The 18,226-nt window shown below is 43.2% G+C and overlaps 1 protein-coding gene across 3 annotated transcripts; it reads right to left on the minus strand.

Moving 5' to 3' along the window:
• Positions 1 to 1,785: 1,785 nt before the first annotated feature.
• CYP2AB5 (cytochrome P450, family 2, subfamily AB, polypeptide 5) lies at positions 1,786 to 13,439 on the minus strand. Of its 3 annotated transcripts, none has more exons than XM_046898478.1 (9): positions 13,293 to 13,439; positions 8,987 to 9,149; positions 8,259 to 8,408; positions 7,228 to 7,388; positions 6,311 to 6,487; positions 5,201 to 5,342; positions 4,061 to 4,248; positions 3,569 to 3,710; positions 1,786 to 2,482 (listed from the first exon to the last, which is right to left on the minus strand). In XM_046898478.1, the coding sequence occupies exons 2-9, from the start codon at positions 9,057 to 9,059 to the stop codon at positions 2,304 to 2,306; spliced, it is 1,212 nt and encodes a 403-aa protein (XP_046754434.1). In that variant the 5' UTR covers positions 9,060 to 9,149; positions 13,293 to 13,439; the 3' UTR covers positions 1,786 to 2,303. The 3 variants fall into 3 exon arrangements, with proteins under 3 accessions (XP_046754434.1, XP_046754435.1, NP_001316426.2); XM_046898479.1 differs by lacking the exon at positions 13,293 to 13,439 and adding an exon at positions 8,629 to 8,759 and having other exon boundaries at positions 8,987 to 9,113; NM_001329497.3 differs by lacking the exon at positions 13,293 to 13,439 and adding an exon at positions 10,303 to 10,544 and having other exon boundaries at positions 1,797 to 2,482.
• Between the last annotated feature and the right edge of the window lie 4,787 nt (positions 13,440 to 18,226).

Consider the following 18,226-nt stretch of genomic DNA (forward strand, 5'->3'; position numbering starts at 1 on the left):
ACAGTAGTAACCAGGGGTGCCTGGAAATAACACTTATGGCTAAAGACCCTCAGCACAACATGGAAACAATGGTTTCTTCCATGATCCCACTGCTCATTGCCGTCCTATCTCTCCATCACCTGGAACAACTTCAGCTCTGTCCCCATATCCTGCACACAGTCTAGGAGCTGGGTGTCTGCAACCCTGCACAAGTACAGGGAAAATGATCCCTGGGAGGGAAAGCAAAGCTGTTCTCTAAGGCAGAGAGTCTCAGAGGACATAATGTTCCAGTCCATGAGAACATATCTTCTCATTAATCCTCTTCAGCGAGTAGCAAAATGACAAGAGGAGTGGGCAAAGGCAGCAAGAGATGTAATCTTCATCAGAGTTAGTGAAGAGGAGGAGGATGGGAGGGTAGGGTGGAGGAGAAGCACAGATAAAGCTGGTAAGGAGAATGAGCTGAAGCGTGTAGGCCCTGGAACAGCAGTTGATCTGGTGTATAGTCAGCAGGCTGGATTATTCATGGCAGTTATTGCTATTGTGAAACCCACTTCTGTTCTGATTTCCCTTCCAGCCTGCTGATACTGGGTTTTGGTGGAGCAGTGCCAGGATCTGGCCCACCTCAGCGTGACTTTCAGTAGCTATCACTTCTTTTTAGTAACATTCTTCTCCATTTTAAACTTAGGAAGTTCATATGTACCGCAATGATTTAATTCCAAATAGTTTACACCCCAGTATAAAAACACTTGTGACTCTTATGTAAGTTTAATCCTAAGTTTATAGCAGTGATTATAGCTTTACTGAACTCCAAGATTTGAATTCTTTCCAAAAGTGATTTGGACTCAAGAACACTACAGCAATTTCCTTTGTCATAGCTACAGATGAACTTGGCTGTCACCTCCAGCTATATGCTTAAACTGTCTCTGTCTTCAATGGGATCAATGCCTGTAAGCAACCACGTTAGGACAAAGATCCTTCTGAATTCCCACATCAAATCTTCATTTATATTTTCTTACTCTGAGCTACCTCCAGTGCCTCTGTAGTTACTGTGGGATCCTTTGTATGGTGTAGAATCACAAAGAAGAAGAAAAGGATATCTTCCAAACTATAACTCACTGGTTGTGTTCAGCTCATCATTAATGTGTCTATAATACTTGTGCAGAAAAGTGTAAAAGAAACCAAACCCTGATATGATGGAAGGATATAAGTGGTGGGAAACCAAAAGAGAAGGCGAATCCTGAAACAGAGTTTGTGTGGATAAGGAATGGCTGGGAGCAGGAACTGAAAATTGTGAGGGAGAGATTGCAGTGAGATTGAATGGAGGACTGGGAGTACAGTATGGGTTATAATGAAGAGAAGGGCCCAGAGAAGATGGGAAACATCTGTGAGTTGAGAAAGTCTCCAGATGCTGTCTTTCAAAGCCTCTGCATTCCTCTGCTGTGAACAGTTAGCAGTGAAATCCACTGGCAAAGTGAATATCTCATCCCACATTTACGCCTCTTCCAAGCAGGGTTGATGATGGTCTTCTACTGCCAGTTACTGTGTTCACTGAGTGGAAGGTCTGATTACAGAGCTGAAGGTCTCAACCTTGTAGCAACCCAAACAAAGTCAGCACGATTCTACATCATAAAAAGCAAATTGTTAAAAATGACAAAATAAACTGACAGCACATTGTAAAAATGATTACACTGCTGAGTTGCACATTCACACTGTTAGTAACTGTGAGATTTAAGTTCATTTGAACTCACATTGACTCTTCGCCTTGTCCACGGGAGACGCTTACCTCAAACTCAGACATTAATGCACTCATGTTCCAATGTGTTTCCATTTTATTTTCTTTTATTTCCAACCTGTCAACGAATTAAAGTGTCTCGGGATAGTAAAACCAAAGTAGGCCTTTAAATGTGCACTTTCCAGAGTCAAATGCCTTGAGGTCAGACTACTCACAGAAACGACACTTGCTCAGCTCTTGCTGAGGTCTTCTGTTTAACCTCACTGAGGTTTGCTCAGTAGTGAGCACCGTGGCAATCCTACTTGGCTAGGACAGGTAGGCACAGAATGCAATCTTCACAGCTGGGAGCCATGGTGTCTTTCTTCGTATGCACTCCAAAAGGGGAAAATAATAATAATAATAGATCCTTGCAAGAGTGCCTGGGACCTTCACAAGGACTGTACCAGAAGTATTGGTGGTCTGGATCTTGGGTTGTCTCCACTTTCTGAATAGTGCTGTGATAGACTAATGTCAATATACTGGCTGATCAAAGAACGTTTATGCATCTGAGAGGAAGTTCACTGAGGTAAAGGTTGTCTGTGATGCCCGCAGCCTAGCGTGGGATGGCACAAACCTTGTACGGGTGGGGCTGCAGCGTGCCCCCAAAAATGGGCTCAGTGTTGATCGTCGTCACTCCCTCAGGGAGCCGGAAGGTGAATGCCCGTAGCAGGTTGGCAAAGAAAATGAAGAGCTCAGTCCTTGCCAGATGCTCCCCCAAACACACCCGGTGCCCTGCGGGAAGAAGAGAGCAATGATGCTGAGTGTCTACAAACTAATTTGACAATCTTTTCATTCTTGCCATAAGCATAGGGGACTCTTTTGTTCAGGGCCAGGTTTCTGAAAGCCACAGAGCTAAAACTTCCTGAATTCTTTCTCAAAAAGTTCCCTTCCAGTGTTAGGAGGCACTGAATGAAAAGCCCTGAGGTATCACCATCATTTCTTTCTCAACCTGGCTGAAAATGACTTTCCTTTTATAGGACATTCTGAGCCTCATGGTCAGATCCAAAGAATCTGCCAGTAGTTTGAACATGCTTTCTTAGTGACTTAAAGTCGGTGGGTCAAAATTACCTAGCAACAGGATTTGCAACTGAACAAAACCTGGTCATATACAGGCAAAGCAAGAGGCCTGCTGTTAAGTGCCATGTGTTCCCTCCTGGAATGGCACAGAAACCATATAAATTAAAGAAAACAAGTTAACAATACATTCACATTTCCGGATTAGCAGACAAGTAGAGGGGAAAAAAAGCCAGCTATTCCATTTGCACCAACAAACCACTCCTACAAAGGCATTTAAGTGACTACCTTTCTATGTCAGCAGAGATACTAAAACCAAACTGTCAGAGTAAGAACTTAACTGCTGAATGCGATCCCAAACTTTTATCTTATTTCCCTTCTTTTGCAACTGGATTTTTGGTTCCGTAACTAGAACCTTTGTATATGAGGATGAATTTCTGCTTTTCTTTCAGCTTGTTCCTTTAGAAGGGATTGCAGGCAATTCCAGCACACAGGAGGCACATTGCTCATCAGGGAAAAAAATGCATATGCACAATAATACAGGACGAATCGGCACCAGTGGATGACTGCAACATGCAACAAACCTATGAAGTTCAGGTGTTGAAGTGGCATTCCCACTGCAGTGTCCTAAGAGCACTCTGGGGCCTGACAGCACAGAATTGTCTCCCCCAGCAGCTAACGAGTCAGTACTATCCTTTAAAAGCAGCAAATAGTGGAGCTATAAGGTGCTGTGTGAAGCAGTACTCACTATTCTGTATCCTTCATCTAATCTATTGGGGCCACTCGAATTGCTGGTGTGCTTACCTGCTGAGAACGGTAAGAAGGCTTCTCGATTTACAAAGCTTCCTTCTTTATCCAGGAAATGGTCAGGGTTGAATTGTCGAGGTGTCTCCCATTGCTCAGGATCATAGAGAACAGATGCTATGTTTGGAACAACGATGGTGCCCTGCAAGGAAGAAACTACTGATACAGTTCTGTTGACTCACTTCACCTATCAGTTACTACTGCCTTGTTGCCATTTCTTTTCAAGGAGCAGATACCATGTGGTTAGAGGACTATCCTCCTAGAAAATGGGAGCTGTTAGTTATTTCCTATTGCAAATCATCAGTTCCCAGCCCTGCAGCCATGTCAGTGGGAGTTAATAGTATTGATTTTGGTACAACTGCATCATGGTGACCACTTCTACTGCTAGTCTTAGTGACACTTCTGATAACCCACAGCAGGTAACCCAGGAGTATGGCACCTGGAGAACAGTTTATAGGCAGAAGACGTGATGTTAAATTGAAATATCCGTACCTTTTTGACAGGATAACCCAGCAATGTCGTGTTCCTCACACACACCCTGGGCAGACCAACAAAGACAATGTTGCTGAAGCGCTGGATCTCATGAATCACAGCATTCGTATAGGGCAGCTTTTTCCGATGCTCATAGCAGATCGTCTGGGAGGGATCCAGAACAGTATCCAGCTCCTTCTGCACTTTCTCTATAGAGAAATATTCATCATTTGAGAAGGGAAGTGGACCTCAGGAGTCCTTCTTAAGCCCTAGCCATACCCTTTCTCTTCCAAGCATAGGTGTAAGATGGAGGAGACTCAGCCTGGAACTACAGTCACTCATGGGATGGGCGTCAATTAGATGAGCAATCTCTTTTGCAGGATTAACCAAAACAGACGCAGTCTGTGTGTACTGCCAGCAGTTTTTGCTTGAAAATGTCTCTACACATCAGGCAGCCAGACTCCTCCCCTTAAACTTCTTGTTCTGCATCTGCAATCCTTCTGTCTCTTGCAGATATTCCACATTCATGCTTTGTTTTCTCCTAAATAATCTCTGACAAACATTAGTGGTTATTTAAAGATGAGATGATAGCACCACTGGCTGGTTACACGTGGAATAGGCTACTAAAATCTTGAGGCCACCCATATTCCATGCATGCTCACTGCCTCGACTTGTGCTTTGCTGAAGCACTCAGCAAAGGCAAGGATTCACAGTGCTCTTCAAAGAGGTTTTACACTGTGCCAGTTACCTTGCACATCTCCACCTTTTTCCTGAAGGGAAAGATACAGGAAGAGGAAGCTGACTCTATCAGAAACACAAGCCTTCCTTAGGGCAGCTGGCAGCCCTTTAAAACTTGCCGATGTTTGTCCAACTAGTTTGGCCAGTAAGGGATCAAGCGATTTGGTGGCATGTTAGGAGTATCGGCGTGCTCAGGACTGTGTTGTGCCAGAAATGGAAGAGAACCATTCAGCCACCTGGTTTGGTCAGCTCAGAGGACAGGGCTCTGTATTCTCCTTCTGCTGCAATTTTAGCAAATTGGTTTCAGTGATCTCAGAGGGTCAGAGCCAAGCTCATCTAATGGCTTTTGTGCATGCAGCTCTTTACATTCAGTCATTAACACTGGTTGTACTCACAGTATTTCACAGCAAGAATCTCTCTCACCTTGGATATCTGGATAGACTACCATATAGAGCAGTCCCCAGTACAAGGTTGTGCTTGAGGTCTCTGATCCACCGAGGAAAAGATCGTTTATAACATGCACCAAGTTGTCTTCATCATACTTGGGCTTGTCCTCATCTTTAGACTGTAGATTACGATAAAAAGTTGAAGTTAAAGCATAAAAGTTAGATCATCCTTCATGCCTTCTGCCTGAGAGTCATTATTTCCACAGCTGGCACATGCACAAAGAATATTCAGTTACGGTTTTTGATGAGTGCTAAGAGGTGAATTGTTTCTCAAATGTACATTGTAAGTCTGCATTGCTCTTTTTCATGAGGTGAAATATTATTTCATTTAAAAAAGGAAAATAAGAAGAAACAGGTAGGTTTACGCCTGTTGACTTGGGGATGAGGTTTAGTGGGCACTCCCTGTGCCTTAGTCTCACCAGTAAAGCTATCAAACAGTGCAGTAAATAACAAAGAATAAAGCATCTGGATAAAAGAATCTTAAGAGCAGATCATGACGATCGTGACCTCTCTCAGCTTAGGATAGATGTCAAGTGGTGGAAGAAAGGTACCCAAGTGTTTTTTCTTATAATGAGTGCAATAGAAAACCATTTGGAGAAAATTCAGATAAAAAGATGTATCTTTGCCACTGATGTGTTTATTTTAGTAAATCCTGTAAGAGTCATTCATGTCTATTGTAAAAAGAAGGATGTATCACCTTCTTCCCGAACCCATGTGCCAACATGGCAGCCTGACTAGCTGAAAGATGATGACCGGAGGTAGTAGCTACATGTATGTCATCACCTTTAAGAGATATTTCTTAGGTATCCCAAATTGCTCTTTAGCTTCCAAAGGTATTCCAAAATGACAAAGTTTGAACCAGAAAACTCTGTGTCCTTAACAGAGCTTTAGCTCACAGGACACTTCCTGCTATGGAAATGAATAACCTGGGCAGAGAGGAAGAGTAGCAGGCTTATTATAGCATTGTTTGTGTAAACAAGCCTATGAAATACAACAGACTACAATAAGGCTTCAGAATGGATGATTTAGTTGTCTGTTTGGCCTTACATACTGCATCAGTGTGCAACCAGGCAGAACGAACACTTACTTTCTCTATCTCAGCCAGATAAAAGTCAATGAAATCCTGTGGTTCATCTGGTGTCCCTCTCTCCACATGTCTTCTGACCTCCATCCTCGAAAACGAACTCAGGACATCATAGCAAGACAACACTTTCTTATGAGGACCAGGGAGACGGCACATCAGCCAGGGGAGGATTTCATACAGCTGCAGAAGTGACACACCAGGGGTAGTTACACACCAGAACCCAGTAAGACATTTCTCTGTGTCGAAGGGAAAGTATTGCTGGAAACACTCATGGGTCCTGTTTGCCTTTTTCATCCTGTTATCTGTTAGTTTACACCAGCCTCTCTTCCCTAAACCTTTGGACTGGAATGTTATAAGCTTGTAGCAGACATTTGTCTCATTACTTCCTGACATGATTTATAATTTGTCCTTGCACTGTGCAGATTTAGAGGGTATCTTGAACCTCGTCTGAAGCCTTCCATATTACTGAGGCAGGACTAAAGTGACTTTCCAACTATCAGCTTAAATAGCAGCTTTACTACGGGTGACCTGAATAGTGTTACTATCATATGATAGATCTGTTGAAGGTTTACTACCTCATCAACGTTTTGGTTTCCTTTTTCCTATAAAACTCAAATACCAGTAGAATTTGTCATGCCATTGAAAATCCCCATTACCCACTTCATCCCCTGTTCAGAGTGCAAACATTAAAATGTAACTAATGGGGAAAATTTGGATGCAAAGTTGGCCTTCGTTGTATCTTGTGGGAGCAATCTAACAAAAAATCTCAGACAAAACTTGAATCTTGAGACTGTCAGAGAATATATATATACTGTTTTTGTACTGTTGCAAATAGTTTTTCATTTAGTGAAGAGCTATTCCTGTAACTGCCCTTTCATTTTTGACCCAGTTCAGAAAAAAATAGCATGTTGTTTACGCACCTGATAAACGAAGCTGCCTGCAAAACTAAATATCTCCTCTGTGGCACTGATCAGCTCACGGAAGGTTTTGTCCTCATCAGAAAAGTGATATCCAAAAACCACAGCACAGATTACATTTGAAATAGAATGGAAAAGATGGAAGGAAGGATCCATAGGTCTTCCTGCAAACACAGTAACTAGAGTTCACTTTCAGTGTTTTCTTCAGTTGTTCCTTACACAAACAAAACAAGAGATTAATAGAGATCACATAAAATTCTCCATTTGTTGAGCTGGGGCATGAATGGGTACAGATATGGCATAAATGTGTACTCACTAAAATAACACATAGTCTTTGAGCATAGCTCTGAAACAATATCATAGCCCTTCCCACAATCGCTGTGCTAGGGAAGGCTAAAGAGGCAGAATAGATGGATAGAAACTGCAAAGTAACAAAATGATTATATGCTGTCTACATCTGAAACTGTAATTATTTCTGATGATTTTTTCTTTAAAGATATGAGACAGACATCCATCAAAAATTATTTGGATGGAAGGGATCCTGGCTTGGATGCTACACTGAGCCAGATAATCTGCTGAAGTTCCCCTCTCACCTCCTACCTCTGGTTCTATTGCCAATAGTTATTTAGCCAGACAGACACTAAAATCCCCAGCTGATGTCATGGCACTTGGCATTGTTGGGATTTAGAAAAAGGACTCATCTCTGCAATACTCTTTAGTTACCTACTGTGGAAAATCCATGATTGACTTTGCCATGCAATTCAATGACACCACGTCATTGTTCATTCAGTAAATGATATATAAATGATAAACCCAAGAAAGAAGGATTTCAGAAGTTTACAACTTCAGTAAGTTTAGAAAGAGCTTTTTAAGAAATTCCATTTGTATAATAGACTCAATCTGCCTTCAGGCTTCAGTGAGTTTGGATATCCCATTCTGTACCCACTCTGACCTTAGAAAGAGGGAAGTAAGCTTTCATACTGAAGCTATGGATCCAGGACTGAAAAGTGTCTAATTTCATAGCAGATAGATACCTTTCAGGTTCCTAAAGATCTCCACCAGGTGAGCAGCCTCCTCTTGCACTCGGTACTCCAGGCCTTTTTTCCCCATTCCCAGGTTGCGTAGAGTCATTATACCAAAGCGTCTCTGCTGCTTCCACGAGCGACCACTTGCCAGTAAAATACCTGAGAGCATTCCCTGGCGTATTAATATTTACCATAGACACAAACGATTCATTTAAAAATAGTATATTATGAAATACATGGAGTAAATCGGGGAGCACACTGTGATAAAAGTATCTTTAGGAAATCAAGTTTCAGTAATCAGAAATCATAGCCCAGTATATCCAAACTATATGGAAGGTGTTTGGCAACCACGTGTATTGCATATAGTTGCCAAACCTACCAGGATGCTTTGTGTTCATGTAACATGCAGCAAAATCCCTTGCAGCAGGATGGATTATTCCATGAAGAGAGCAAGATTGCTGAGTCCTGAGCTAGGATTGCACACATCTTGAACACGGAGAAAAAAGTCACCTAGAAACAACCGGATCTGGAGTGTTTCCCAGGCTTGGGAAAGCTCAGGATAAAAGGCATCACGACAAATAGCAGGCTATGCTTTGAGGGCTAACAGGGGATTTGGGCAGTATCCATTGGAAGAACATTCCGAATGGGAAGGTAGAGGGTTTGACAAGGCTGAGGCAGAAGTGTTTGCAAAGCCAACATTACTCTGCATTATTTATCACTGTGCAGGAAAATCTCACCTTTTCCTTTGGCCATTTCTCTGATGAAAGGAGACACCATTCTCCCAGCAACATCTTCAGGGTGTGTCGTCATGCCATCCTTCACTGCTTGAAATCCATTCAGTATGATCACCGGGGTCCACCCAAACCACAACGTATATATGTTGCCATAAGTTTTTGCCAGCTGTAGATGGGAAAGTTGCCAGAAGAGAATACATGGAACTCCATACATCTCCAGTAGATACCACACTTGCTACTCACTGGCCAAATGGCCAGTTTTATGCTAAGAACATCATTCCTATGAGTAGGATTACAGTTAGAGGCAGAAAAAGATGCTTTTCTGAGAATGAGGCTTGAAGCAGCCAACTGTAATTACCCCGGGGAAGTGACTTTCCTTTCAAAGCACAGACTGCAGCAACACTGCACCAAAAGAAAGAAAACTTCGTATTTTAGGTTGTGTCAAATCTGGTCCCAGAGCTGGTATCTAGTCAATAGAACAGCCACATTGTGCACATCTCTGGGGTTCTGTGCCTCCAGGTAACCCTTCTGTTGCAAGAGGAAACCAACCGATTAAACCTGCTTCCTCTGTGTGCTCCAGGAGAGAAGGTGGAACCACAAATTAGTCAACAGCTCTGCAGTAGGTTGCAGCTAAGTCACAATACTAAGAGCACTGACCATTGGAGACAGTAGAAAACCCCAAGGAGAGACAGGAGTATGACAGAGGAAATTCAATTAATCATGGAAATAGAGCTTTGTGCAAGAATGGGACTCTACTCCCACAGTGATACAGAAAAGGTGGTAGACTCTGTGTAAGGCACCACCAGAATTACATCCAATTGATCACAGCAGTCACTTACTTCTCCTAAAGTAACATGTTTGGAGTTAGAATCATGGAATCATAGAATGGTTTGGGTTGGAAGGCACCTTTAAGATCATCTAGTTCCAGCTCCCCTGCTATAGGCAATGACACCTCCCTGATGAGTTATCAGCAGTGGAGCAGCATCTTTTTAACTCGGTATTCTCCTAGCTAAATACTGAGTCAGAAGCCCTATTCACAAGTTTGTTTGATTCTTAAGAATCACTGAGGACTGAGCTTATTGTGAAGCCAACTTATTTCAGATAACCTGAATATAGGAATCTAGTTCATCTTTATATACTCATATAAAGATGAGTTGGAATCAATGATCCTTATTAGGTCCCTTCCAACTCAATCAGATATTCTGATTCAAACTTTGTGTGCCACTCTCCTAAGAGTTAAAAATGTCATTTGGTTGCTAATTTATCAGCTTTAAGTTGTGACAAAAATTAACCAATTAGGAGTATCTGAAAATAAATACCTCCATCAGAAGATCCCGATGAAACTGAAATTTCAAGTGCAACAAGTTTCCAAGCAATGGGAGAGGAGTTGGTCCAGGAGGGAATTGCTGGCGTGCCTTTTGCAGTTTGAGAAACTGAACACTTAACAAAAAAATTACCAAAATGACCAAAGCTTGACTAATTGTCAGCATTTCAAAGCTGAATTTTTCAGCTTGTCTCTGTCAATAGTAGAGTACTGGAGCTTGGGAAAGGTGATCTTCCTCCTCGTTACGCCAGTTCTCTTTGCAGACTGAGTCCTGTAGAGTCTCAGTTCTTTCCCTCCCTCTGTCCCTCCCTCTTTATCACTGCCTACCCTTTTCTGGCACCCCATCTATTCCCATTACTGAGATAGATCAGGCTGATCACTGACCAGAGGCATACCTAGCTGTTTGTAGGTAGCCAGAACCTGAAAACATGGAATGACTTCTGCTGAAGCCTTGAGAACCTTAAAAACATATGTAGTTGTTCACCTCCTAATTACTGAATTCAGATGATAAGAGTTACATGCCAGAAGGTAAATATTAGGTTAGACTTAACAGGTGTTTTAGTCTCAAATATTAGTTATCTTTACACGCAGTTGCAAATTTGGCTTTGCCTGCCAGTACATGAATAGCATTTTCCTCAAGTGAGGACTAATGACACAAAGATAATGATTACAAACATACATCACAACATCAAAAAATTATAAAAATTATGCTGTAGCTAACAATTAAATACAAATTTCTAATTGCTATGAATTTCTGGTTTTGAGTCCATCACTCCTATTAAGGGTTTTATTATCGCTGGTTTATTTTCTGCAGTTTCAATTGCAGTTTCAGAATCTTGGCTATGATGACCAGTTGTCAGTAAGTTTACAGAACACGTCAAAAATCCGTCCTCTGATAACAAAGGGATTCACACCTACTGCACGACACAGAAGGGGGAAGGCACAAAAAATGTCAGTTATCGGAGGATCTTATCTTGCATTGGAAAGAGAAAGCATCTTCACTGAAAAAATGAAGCGCAAGCCTGAACAAGAAACTGCCCTGTCCTCCCACATACATGCAGTATTTTGCAAACCTGGCATATTAAGGAAATAAGTGACTCAGTGATATCATTCTGTCTCCTTCACTTGGCCCAACGCTGCAGCTATCATGCATACCTACATGCCTGCGCTATACAGGGAAGACGGAATAGAAAAGTCATTTTTTATGACCTTATCTATGCAAAACTAATAAATAGACTCATGCCTCCTCTTCCAGACACACAATCAGCAACATTTATTTGCAGGACCAGTGTGGCCCAGGTCCCATCTCTACCTTTAAACAGCTCATATGCTCAAAACTAGGATGTCTGAGAGTTTAGTCTATAGAATCATTAAGGCTGGAAATGACCTCTGGGAGCATCTAGTCCAACCGCCCACCTACCAACAACATTGCCCACATCTCCATGGTTCTGGAACACCTCTTGGGACGGTGACTCCACCACCTCCCTGGGCAGCTGTGCCAATGCACCACCATTCTTTCTGAGCAGTTTTTCCGAAAAAAAAACCCCAAAAACCCACTCAAGACATGAGGACAGACCTATAACTTCAATTTACTTTATACAGTACTAACAATAAGCAATGATTTCATTTCTCTAGTTTCCCAATCTATCAAGTAGCTCAGGGTGCTTTATCATTATTAACCACACTTACGATACGTCAAAGAAAAGATATCTATTCCTACAAGCCCTACAGGATTATTTATATTTAAAATTTGTAACGGAGCTGACTTGCTAATCAGACAAGTATTAATACCCCTACATCTACACAGCAGGAACTTAAATAATAGTCAGCTGTGAAACATGAAAGGCAGAATCAGCCCAGCTCAGTGATATAATTACTACACTCCACTTGTAGCAATACATTATCCCAGATTAGTACAAGCGGAGCTGTACCGACTCCCACTGCCTGTCTTCAGCTTACACCTCTCATTGTAAATCCTTTGCAGTCAGGTATTTACAACTCCCCAGAGTCGTTAATTAGTGCGTGGCAAACAGAAGAAAAGCAGCAGGAGGTACAATACAGGGGAAGGCTGAGACAGAGGTGGCCAAGTGGGCATCGCAGAGGGTCACAGGTTGGCGTGTAGCTGTGAGAAGGTATCACATCCTCCAACCAAACCTGAAGTGGTGACAGTTCTGAGCCTTCCATTAATTACGCTGCCATTCCTGCTTCTCCCCTGGCAGACTTTATCTCAGGCTGGGTTACTTTCTCTGACAGCCCAGGTTTCACAGCTTGACTCGCGATCATAAATAAGCCTCCCAAATACTTTGGAGAAAGATTTAGTGAGATTTCTGTATTTAATTTTGTATATCTTAAAGGGGAAAAAAAAATGAGCCAATAGCACAGAAGCTCAATAACCTCCCATCACATCCACAGTCCTAAATCTCCAGCTTGATGGCAGCCAGCAGCCTTACAAAGTGAAGCACTAACCACATTAAGCTGCTAAAAGAAGAAATCTGTTTTGCTACAGCAGCAATGTGACAGTGGGCCACGTAAATGGCCAGAAGCTGACTCATGCCTTTCTTCCCTGCCCGGGGAGTTTTCCTTCTTGCTTCCAAGGACTGCAGGATGATGGGGACAAGCATCGTGAGGTGTTCATACGAAGAGAACAGGAGGGTTGCACACTGTGTGTGGCAAGAAATTCCCTTTAAAATTGATCTTACAGACAGAACTGTGCCCTGACAAGCCCTGCTAATCTGCCCTCCCTCCCAGCAGCTGCCGCCATGCTGGTTCTTCACTGATTTTCTGCCAGTTCCCTGTAGGAGGGAGGGACACATTTAATCAGTGACCTTGTTTATCCAAACTCCTGTGGAAGAAAGCTCTCAGACAGCGTCACGTATGGCTCTGCCTTGCAGCTGCCTTCCAGCATCTACAGCACCTCTGCTCGTGTGACTTTCAAGAAAGATGGAAAGCACACTCAGCAGCTTTCAGCATTTACCAATTACTTACGGATCAGAGGCAACGTTGGGTGGCAGCCACAGATGCTATAGAACAAACAAATGTGCAAGTGATTAGCAGTCAACACTGGCACGGAAAACGCAGTCCTTTGGCCCTAAGTTTCTCAACCGATTGCACATGAAGCAACTGCAGCACAAGGACACATCCCCACACTTAAGCAAAGAAAAAAAAAAAAAAGAAGAAAACATGACCTAATTTTTATTTACTGTCCCAATAAAAAGGCAGCTGGGGATTTCCAGGCAAGACGATCCGACCTTTTCCTTTTGTAGGGCTTTCCAGAAATAGGCACAGCTCCCGCACATGGAGCTTTGTAGGGCTGGTAGCCAGGCGACTCCTGACTCCCCTCAGCTCAACCTTCAGCCATGGAGACCTCTCCAAAGTGATGCTATTTCCCACATTTACAACCAATTTCACCTCAGTCAGTGCCCAGAGTGACTCCAGTTAGAAAAATATCCATGGGTAAAGGGGAAGATTTCTCTGCTGACCGTTAGGCCTTGTATGCTTTGTTACTAGGGAATACATCCTTATCCCTCTTGTTAAGTACTTATAAAAACAGTAGGATAATTTCGTCTTTCTTTATTCTTGGTATTTCCAGTACACCTTCAGGAGGAGAAAATTCTCTAAACAAGGCACCCACAATCATATGATAATAATTTCTTTCATGAATAGACTTTATCCCCAGAGGTCCTTGTGATGTTCGGTTTATGGATGCCAAAAAGAACCACATGACCAAATGGAACCACAGATGGACAGTGCACCTCAACCTGGTGCTGAGCAAGAGCACAGAAACGGTCAGTCACTCCCAAGACTGCCATAATAAGAGGATGCACGTGAAAGGAGGTAACATCCCTGCGTACCGTAATTGCAAGATAACTATGCCACGCAGTTCCACTTGAACCTCTTACTCAGATTGCTGTTCCCATGTCAGAGCTCAGCTCAGACCCTTGTGTGCGTAAAGTCTTTAATGATGTGCCACATCCTATTGGCAGCAGTGCGTCAGCGCCCTGCCCCGTGAACAAATTGGGATGACAGAAGGCTTTGTCTGTTGTCTCAGGCCTTCATCCCTCTGCTGCAGAATTCCGATGCTGTCATGAAGAGCCAGGGAAGAGCAAGAAAATCTGGACACACCAACAGAAAACCACTTTTTCGAGCTGGCTTCTCACCCTGAGTGCCTGTGTAATGCTTGGCAAGTCGCAGTCCCTACGCTTCGGATGTAGCCAACTGCTAATTGTATGCTCACTTAATGGATGTCTATCTTCAGACAACAAAGTCCAGGTCTGGAGAAGCACAGTTTACTCACAACTTGTAGCAACTGCAGATGTGATTTGAAAACAAATGCTTCCTTTTATATTATTTTAGTGTTTTGTTATAGAACCAGAGAATTATAGAATCACCAAGGTTAGAAAAGACCTCCAAGATCATCCTGTCTAACCATCCACCTACCACCAATATAACCCACCTAAGCCAATGTCCCTCAGGAATGGCGATTCCTCCCTGGGCAGCTTATTCCAGCACCTCACCACTCTCTTTGAGAAGAAATTTTTCCAAATACCCAACCTGAAACTCCCCTGGCGCAGCCTGAGGCCATTCCCTCTAGTTCTGTTGCTGGTTACATGGGAAAAGAGGCCAGTCTCCATCCCAACCTCCTTTCTAGTAGTTGTAGATGTTGATACGTGCTGGAAGACTCAGTCCCCGAGCTCATCCAATGAAGCACACAAGGTTATTTGACACTGTTGGCACTGGAGCCACAAGGACTGTTTCCCCCTTAGCAATATCAGAGTGATGGTTCCTGGAGCTGTGAAGGTTTAATTGTTCTCTTTTACACAGCATTCGGACACTGTGATGAGGATGCAACAGGAAATGCTGTGTATACATGCACTATTAACTTCAGTGCAAATGTTGAGGATGTGGTAAGGCTGAATGCACCCACTGGATGATAAGGGTGTTGAGATACTGGAGGTAACCTGTACCATTGGCAACGCCCGTCCTGTCCCAGGGGTACCCTGTGAATAACACAATGTGTGATCAAACAGTGAAATTTTAGCATGCCTCATAATGAAGGCTCCCAAGTGACCAACTTAAAAGCATGAAATAATACAGGATTTCCTAAAGCCTGGAAATTCCAATACATGCAAGCAGGTATTCATAGAATCACAGAGTGGCTTGGGTTAGAAGGGACCTCAAAGCCCACCCAGCCCCAACCCCTGCCATGGACTAGATGCCCCCCATCACATCAGGCTGCCCAGGGCCCCATACAACCTGGCTTTGATGCCTCCAGGGATGGGGCACCCACAGCTCTCTGAGCAGCCTGTTTAACACAACATGCAATCAGACAACTGTCACTGGGTAGCAAGGCATCTTGCTACATGCAGACACTCATTGCAGCCTGTTGGTAACGTGGCAATCAGATGTTAAAAAACATCTGTACTTGCAGCATAACCCACCTTTCAGGACAGGAAGGCAGGCAGAAAGGTGAGTCCTCTACCTTTGTTCACTGAGCATTTCAAGTTGAGCTGTGGAGATATTTTCTGCTGCTCAGATGCATGGAGTACAGAGATTTCTTTTATCCACTGACAGTGCTGTTCAAGGGGAATCATTCTGACCAGCTCTGTCTTCATCTTCTTGTCAAACTCAGCCTAAAGAAGCCAGAAATTCTCAGTCCCAATTTCTCTCCTGCAGAAACATAACTGCATGAAATAATGAAAATGATGGAAAATAGCTAAAATCATTCTACTTAATAATTTCTGGTTTGCTTTTGCTGATATTAGGAAAACTTCTTCTCCAAAAGAGCAGTGGTGCATTGTCACAGGCTGCCAAGGTTGGTGGTGGATTCAGCATCCCTGGAGGTGTTCAGGAGCAGTGGAGATGCAGCACTGAAGGACATGGTTAGAGATGTGGTGGGGAGGGGTTGGGGTTGGACTTGGTGATCTTAGAGGCCTTTTCCAGTCTCAATGATTCTATTCTATGATTCTATGAAAGGAGAAAGGGTAAATGGAACAACATTCTGCTTCTAAGCCTTGTTGTTGCAATTCCCACATTACAAATTGTATAATTACTTTGTTTTTTTTCCAGCATCTGTGCCTGGTGTAATGCCACTGTCTCACCTAGAGAAAATGAGGGTATATACGAGATATAATTTGTTTGGGAGCTTCCTCAGTGTGTTGCATTCCTGTATGTGGGAGAGACCGTAAATACAGAGAGAATATGGACCTCTTATCTTGATCAGAGGAACGTGGTCACAGTGAATTATAGCACTGTACCCAGTAATCAAGAAAGTGGTGATGCATTGGCACAGGCTGCCAATGGAGTGGTGGAGTCACCATCCCTGGAGGTGTTCCAGAACCATGGAGATGTGGCACTGAGGTTAATGATACCTCAGTGAGGTTAGTGGTACGGTGGGGATGGGTTGGGGTTGGACTTGGTGATCTTAATGGTCTTTTCTAACCTTTGTGACTCTGTGGTTGCGTTCTATGATTCACCAGTGCTATGTTATACCAAAATCTCCAAGGAACCTATTGAATGCATCGTATCGTAGCATTGGAACCTGCGTGCACAGCAGCTCCTTCCCATCCTCAGCCAGACTCATGCTGATGGCAGGTGAACACGTAATGAACTGCAGCGCACCCCAGTGAGACTCGTTCCTTTACAGCCAGCCCTTGCCAGGCTGGTTCCAGCAAAGCAGGCACCGCTCTGTGCAGGAGGCCTTTGCTGCCCTCTGCCTGGCTGCTCAGAGGATGCACTGTCAAAATATTAACATCAGACATTTTTATTCAGATTTTTTTTTTTTCAGATTTACTGATCTGTGAGAACTGTAATGCTCAAGAAAGCTCTCCAGAGAAACTCCCCAGAGAAAATTGGCATTCCTGATGGACAGGAGTTGGGATGGGGTCACCCTCGCCTCTCCAGCTATCTGACACTCGAACGAATAAGGAGAAATACCAGAGTTATCTCAGCTTCCATACATGCATGAAAGTTACTTTTAGGCTTCCATGAACCACAAGTTTGGGAATGTTTCTCACCTTGCTGCATGCAACCATTTGGGATCTGATAGCTTCAAGAAACTGGGCTGCAGCAGGCTTGGTGTTTGTGCTAACTATCAGGGTCTTTGATTAAATCCTGAATAAAACTAGATAAAGACATAAATCCCACTCAGTTTATCCTTCCCATTGGACAGGGTGCCATCCATGAGTATTCCCAGAGTTTTCCATTAAGTTTTGCAACGCTTCACCCACCTCACATTTCCCTAGGTTCTTTCTGAGATTGAGTCAGAGCCACATTAAAAAGCAGTACATGAATGCCTTTTCTCCCAAAACCAGACCTCTAGCCACACCATCAGTGAAAACTACATTAAATCAACCTTATTTGGTGATGACAGATTTTTCTCTTTACCTCCCAGTCCTACAACGTGATTATTTTTGCCAGGACACTCTGAGGAGCGCCATCAGGCTGATTTATACCTCTGCAACTTCTCCCACCTCCTGAAGACAAACAAACGTTTGACCTTTTCCCATCCTCCACAGGTTCTCACAGACAGCTGCTAATTGCTCTCAGGTTGACACTGCTCCCTAAGTGCCCTGGGATGAATCAGCCTCGCCGATGTGAAAACATCACATCAGTCCAGTTATTTTCTAACCTCTTCTCCCTAACCTAGACAGAAATCTTCCATGAACGTCGCAGACGTTAATCGTATTTGCCTCTGGATCAACACTACCGTTTTCATTGAGAAATGAAGCAAAAAAGAAAAGGCATTAAATTGTTCACCTCCCAAAGCCTTCGTGATATACTACAGTTTTAAGGGGCCACCGCTTTCTTTGGTCTTTATTCAATGTCACATTTTGCAGTTGATCCAGAAGGAAGCAAGCACTGCTCCATGGCAAGTTTAGCAAGCAGGCAACTAGAGAAGAAATAACTGGAGTTACTAAAGA

The sequence above is a fragment of the Gallus gallus genome, chromosome 9 (genome assembly GCF_016699485.2).
Source record: "Gallus gallus isolate bGalGal1 chromosome 9, bGalGal1.mat.broiler.GRCg7b, whole genome shotgun sequence".
Lineage (NCBI taxonomy): Eukaryota > Metazoa > Chordata > Aves > Galliformes > Phasianidae > Gallus > Gallus gallus.

Bases quoted from the DNA above. Each gene is read 5' to 3' on its own strand.
- CYP2AB5 (NM_001329497.3), bottom strand. From the start codon at position 10,473: ATGCTGACAATTAGTCAAGCTTTGGTCATTTTGGTAATTTTTTTGTTA. The intron at 4,249-5,200 runs GTGAGAGAGATT...ATTTCTCTATAG, and splicing joins AGTCTATCCAGATATCCAAG to AGAAAGTGCAGAAGGAGCTG. The intron at 2,483-3,568 runs GTAAGCACACCA...TTCTTCCCGCAG, and splicing joins CTTCTTACCGTTCTCAGCAG to GGCACCGGGTGTGTTTGGGG.